Raw genomic sequence first — 5,452 nt, 5'->3', positions numbered from 1 at the left:
TCCCTGGCGCTGAGAGCAGCCTCTCCAGCCCTGCCTGCCTTGCTTGCAGCTCATGATGGAGCAGTCCAAGAAGTCCTCGCTCATGGTGGCCCGCAGCATCCTCAACAACAAAATCATCAGCAAGAAGCTGGAGCGCTACCTGAAGGTGAGGCGCGCCGCCTGGGTTNTTCAGTATCCGCGTCCCTCCCCCCACAGGGTGAGAACCCATTCACGGATAGCCCCGAAGAGGAGAAGGAGCAGGAGGAGGCCGAGGGCGGCGCCCTGGACGAGGGGGCGCTGGTAGAAGCTGCAGGGGGTGCGGAGGGTGCAGAGGGCGCGCCGGCGCCGCCCCCCCGGCCTCCAGAGCCGGCCCCTGGGGCCACGTCCCCACCCCCGCCGCCACCCCCCGAAGAGGAGGAGGAGGCCTTGCCCCTACTGGGCGGGGCGCTTCAGCGCCAGATCCGCGGCATCCCGGGCCTCGACGTGGAGGCCGACGACGACGAGGAGGGTGGTGGGGGCGCACCGTGACCCGGGCCCGGGGCGGGCGGGACCCGCGTGGACAAGGCTGGAAGCCGAGCCTAATAAAGCTCTTTCCATCCCACTTTCCTCGTTCATTTATTGCGGCACGGCAGACGCCGTGGGGAGCGGTCTGCGCCTGCGCGCGGGATCCGGGAAAGGGTGGGGGTGCGACTGCGCACTGGGGGCGGGGAGGTAGAGGGAAGCGCCTGCGCAGAGTAGGACTCCGTGTCCGGACCAAAACTCCCAAGATGCTGTGAAAGCCGATTCCAAGCAACCGGAAGGCCAACGGGGGCGACGGGCGGGTGCGCAGCGAAAGCCAGCCAGTGGTGGTGTGCGGAAGGAGTGACGTATGCGCCTGGCCTTCCAGTAGCGGACGGCGGAAAGTGTGTTGAGCGCATGCGTCCTGTGGCAGCCNATTCATTTGGGGGTGGGGTGGACGGGCGCTGCTCGGGCGACGCAGCCGCCGCTGCGTAGAGGGCCGCGGGGCCAGGGCCTACGCCCGAGCACGGTTACTCCAGCCCGACGCAGCGGAGAGGAGGCCGGGGCGCGCGCGCGCTGCTCATTGGACCTCGGAGTCGTCGCTCCCAGGGTGCTGCGTGCNGGGCCGACCCCGCGCTCCGAGGCCCGCCTTCCCGCTTCGGCAGACCACAAAATGGCGGCGCCCGGGGGCGGAGCCACCGCACGAGCTCGTGGGGCGCGGGGTCCGCGGTTGGAGGCCGAGGGAGTTCGGCTGCGCGTCTCGGGGCTGTGGGGCTTGGCCGGGGCCTGCGCGCGGGGCACGTGGTGCGTCGCGCAGGTCCCGGAAGCCGTCGGGGAGGCGCTGGGTGGACCTTGCCCCGCCGGTGCGCGCGCGGTCTCTGCAGGGGCTAGTGTCGGCGGGCGCCTGCCGCGTACACGACTCGTGCTGGCCTAGGACCGCACTTCGAGGGTCAAGTGTTGGGGATCTTGTGCAGAGTTGCAAACCTGATGTGCCCTGGGGTGGTGACGGATTCTTGGCCTGCCTTCAGGCAGCCCCTTGCTGTGTCCTGGAGGTGCCTGGGGTCTGTGTACGAGGGGACGTGCCTTATCCCCGCTTGGGCCTCAGGGTCTGCGGCAGGACGGATCTTCTCGAGCGACCAGCTCTCACTGTCCAGATTCCGAGATTCCTAGGATGCTTTTGCTGCGTGCTGGAAGCCAAGTTTGTCCGCGGGGAGCAGTTGAAGGTGGAATACGTGGGGTAGGGGCTTGACCAAGTGCTCCCTCTATCCAAGCATCTGAGGTTGGAGAAGCAAGCAGTCTGGTGTCACCTGCAACAGCTAGAGAAGGCACTGATCTCTAAAGGTGGCAGTGTTAGGATCCAGCAGCAGGAATTGCAAGAGAGCTGTTGAGGTGCCTGGTGTTCCGGGGTGGCTCACCCTTCCTTTCCCCGTTTTGTCTGCATCTGACTGGGTGTCACAGTTCTTTGTCCGCTTCCCACCAGATCTTTCAGCCAGTTACCCTGCCCTCTGCACTCCCTGAGCACGAAGAGGTTATATGCCCCTGCCTTCCTACCTGCCCAAACCCTTCAGGTTTAGTTCAAATGCTGGGGCCTCCTTGAGTTCCTCTGTGGCTTTTCCACCTGGAGTTCTATTTCTCAGGACTTGCTGAGCCTTGACAGTTGTTCCCCGGCCATAGGCGGCACCTAGATCTGAGTTCATGTCTCAGTTCTTCCATTCTCCAGCCCCGTGATCATGGGCAAGTGCCAGCCTCTTGAGCCTCTGGGGACAATAGGGTAAATATTATCCATCTGAAGGGGTGTTAGGAGGTTATATGGTTAGTGGATGGTATTTAGACTAGCGCCCTGTGTTTGGTCACTTCCTGTAAGGATTGCTAGTCTTTCTCCCGCGCAGATATAGAAGGCTGTGCGGCATGGGAGACTGTAGCCTGCAAAGGGCAGACTTCAGCAATGCGTCTCCAAATCTCCAAGCCTTAACTTTCTCTTCTCTAAATGGCATTCGGGGACACTGACTAACATGTGCCCCTTGCCTGTCATAGGTGGGCACGCGCTGGGCACTTGGCTAGTGGCTTGAGTCATTCTGGTAAGAGACACAGGTTATGTTCCTGTTTTGTAAAGGTGAGGATCATTGGCAGGTGCGGATGGCTGCCTGTGCCCAGCTCTGTCTCAGGCTCCAGGGACACAAAAATGACGAGGGCCCAGACAGATGCTGTCATGGGAGTCTGCAGGGGCGAGGGGAGCCTGGATGCCTTAGGCCAGGCTGAAGTCCTGGGACCTAAGCCCCGGGAGCATGGGAGGGTCCAAAGTCACCAAGAAGTGAAGCCTAGAGAGACACAGTTGTCCTCAAAATCTGAACTTTGCTCTCAGTTATGGGGGATTTACAGCTGCTTGGTGGGTGGGCCACGCTGGGGATGTGGGCACAGCTGTATCCTAGTACTGGGTTAGCTGGCACCTTGTCCTGTGTCATTCTTACATGTGGAGCCAGGCTCACGCCAGGCTCCGTCCGCAGGCCGCTGGCAGAGCTGGCCGCAAAGCCTGTTCCCCTCACTCTTGCCTGCTGTGAACTCAGGCCTGCAGAGTGTGGTCATGCGATCAACCTGCTCAGTACTGTTAGAGGGACAGTGTCGTCATTACGCTGCCTTCTTGTGAGGCCGGCACCGAACTCTCCTACAAGGCAACCATGTTAGGCCCCTCAGAAGTTTTCCATGTGACACATAGGATCCTAACTCACAGGTCTTTTCTTGGCAGGCTATGGGGCATGGAGTGCTGGACCTGCCAACACCCAAGGTAAGACCTCACGGGGAGGTGTGGCCTCAACCCCACACGCCTGAGGGGCTCGCCCACCAGGGCCAGGGATGGTGACCTATACCTGGAGAGCTGGACCGGCACCCCAGGGCTAGCCCGAGGGTCTGGAGGAGGCCTGTTCTGTAAAGGGCCGCGTAGTTGGGCTTCGGGGCTACACAGTCTCTGCCGCCCAAAAGTCCCAGAGGGGGTTATAAACAAACAAACGTGCTTGTTTTTCAGTGATACTTAAGGACACTGAAATTTGCATACCATATAATTTTCTTACGTGGCAAAATAGCCTTTATTTTAGGAGTTTGTTATTCTATTCAGAGCAAATAGCTGCGGGTATGATAGACTTTTGCGATTAATAGGCTTTCTTTTTTTTTCTTTTCTTTTTTTTTTTTTCTTTTTACAAATACTTTATTGTCAAATTGGTTTCCATATAACACCCAGTGCTCATCCCCACAAGTGCCCTCCTCCACCCTTCCCTTCTCCCCAACCATCAGCCCTCAGTTTGTTCTCAGCATTCAAGAGTCTCTCATGGTTTGCCTCTCTTCCTTTCCCTCACCATTTCCCCCCTTCTTCTCCCCCATGGTCCTCAGTTAAGTTCCTCCTAATCCTCCTATATGTGCAAACATATGATATTTGTCCTTCTCTGCCTGACTTACTTTGCTTAGCATAACATCCTCAAGGTCTATCCATGTTGCTACACATGGCCAGATGTCATTCTTTTTCATTGCCACGTAGTATTCCATGGTATAGATAAACCACATCTTCTTGATCCATTTGTCCATTGATGGACACTTAGGCTCTTTCCATGTTTTAGCTATTGTGGAGAGTGCTGCTATGAGAATTGGGGTACATGTGCTCCTATGCATCAGCATTTCTGTATCCCTTGGGTAAATTCCTAGCAGTGCTATTGCTGGGTCATAAGGGAGTTCTATTGTTAGTTTCCTGAGGAACCTCCACACTGTTTTCCAGAGGGGATGCACCAGTTTACATGCCCACCAACAGTGTAGGAGGGTAATAGGCTTTATTTTTTAAGTGGTTTTAGACTTGATGGGGTTGAGCAGAAAGTCTGCGTTCACCCCAGCAGTTTCCCACATCATTAATATTTTGAATTAGTGCAATACGTTTATTATCAGTAACGAATCAGTGTCGATACGTTAATTATAGCCCACAGTTTATATTAATAGTCACTGTGGTTGCACAGTTCTGTGAGTTTTGACAAATATATAAATGATACGTTTCATGTCAAAATTCACACCATGAAATACTGCNCCCCCCCCAACCATTTAAAAAAGTAAAACCCATCTTTCACTTGCTTGCTGTACAAAAACAGGCAGTGGGCTAGACTGGGCCTGGAGGCCTTTTTGCTGGCCCTGCTCTGGAATCTAGATCACAATGCTGGGTGCTTGGTACGTTGAAAAGACCACAATGTCCTACCTGGTGGCGAGGTTTTCTTCCTTTTGCCATTACTCATTCCAGAGGATGGGATGAGGGCTTGCTTTGTTTTCTGAGCCTGGCGTTGGACCCCGGCACCATTGGGGGTGGTAGGGTCACTTTTTCTCCCATCGCCAAGTTTCCCAGGAAGAGGCCTTCCATGTCACTCAGGTACATAGCCCTAGACCTTGCTCAGTTGAGTTGGGGACATGATGTTCCACTGATGTACTCACTGTGTTAGCAGTGCCTGAGCTCTGGCGCATGGTGAGAACTGGCACCTTTGAAGGGTTCTGCCAGAGGATCTAGCCCTGTCTGCCTCTTGGCTGGTGCCTGGACATTTCCTGGGAAGGCTGCACTGTCCTTTCTCATTGTCCTGATGGGGGAGATCAGGCTTACCCACGAGAGAAGTCTCCATTATGCTTAACAGAGTGCTCTGTAGGAAGTGAGTTTTACAGCTAGTGGGCCACAGCCATTCCTGGCCTTAATGGCCAATCGGGGGTGCCGCCCACAATACTGCCACAGCTGCCTGTAGCCCTAGACCTGCAAGTGGCAGAGTAAGGTGACAGTTGGGGCTGTGGGGGTGTCTCAGGCACTTTCATTCTATAAACAAAGCTCCTGTGTGTTTTTGTTTCTTCTCAGGTGCATATGGAACTGGTGTGGCCAGCTGGCAAGGTAGGCCCTTTGGTGGTCTGTGGGTGCAGAAGAAGGCTTCTGATCGGCCACCCAGAGGGACTGGGATACAGAGACCTACCC

At 56.1% G+C, this 5,452-nt stretch overlaps 2 protein-coding genes across 5 annotated transcripts in view; both read left to right on the top strand.

The window, feature by feature from the left end:
* Positions 1–580, top strand: part of AKAP8L (A-kinase anchoring protein 8 like) — a 29,206-nt gene extending 28,626 nt beyond the window's left edge. For both annotated transcript variants that reach the window (XM_077771592.1, XM_077771591.1), the window contains 2 exons: positions 50–145; positions 196–580. In XM_077771592.1, coding sequence (XP_077627718.1) covers positions 50–145; positions 196–507 — 408 coding nt within the window. In that variant the 3' untranslated portion in view covers positions 508–580. The remainder of the gene's footprint in view (positions 1–49; positions 146–195) is intronic.
* A 778-nt stretch (positions 581–1,358) lies between these two features.
* The window catches only part of AKAP8 (A-kinase anchoring protein 8), an 18,232-nt gene continuing 14,138 nt past the window's right edge, over positions 1,359–5,452 (top strand). For 2 of the 3 annotated variants that reach the window (XR_013336959.1, XM_077771622.1), the window contains exons 1-3: positions 1,359–1,700; positions 3,221–3,259; positions 5,339–5,371. Coding sequence is in view for 2 of the 3 variants with exons in the window: in XM_077771622.1 (XP_077627748.1) it covers positions 1,649–1,700; positions 3,221–3,259; positions 5,339–5,371 (124 nt within the window). In the remaining variant the exon portion in view is untranslated. Of the gene's footprint in view, positions 1,701–3,220; positions 3,260–5,338; positions 5,372–5,452 lie in introns of those variants that run through there. The other variant, XM_077771625.1, reaches the window with a different exon arrangement.

The sequence above is a fragment of the Crocuta crocuta genome, unplaced genomic scaffold, assembly GCF_008692635.1.
Source record: "Crocuta crocuta isolate KB4526 unplaced genomic scaffold, BGI_CrCroc_1.0 scaffold755, whole genome shotgun sequence".
NCBI classification, from domain to species: domain Eukaryota; kingdom Metazoa; phylum Chordata; class Mammalia; order Carnivora; family Hyaenidae; genus Crocuta; species Crocuta crocuta.
The sequence above is the reverse complement of the archived record's forward strand: the minus strand, read 5'-3'. Positions and strand labels throughout refer to the sequence as shown.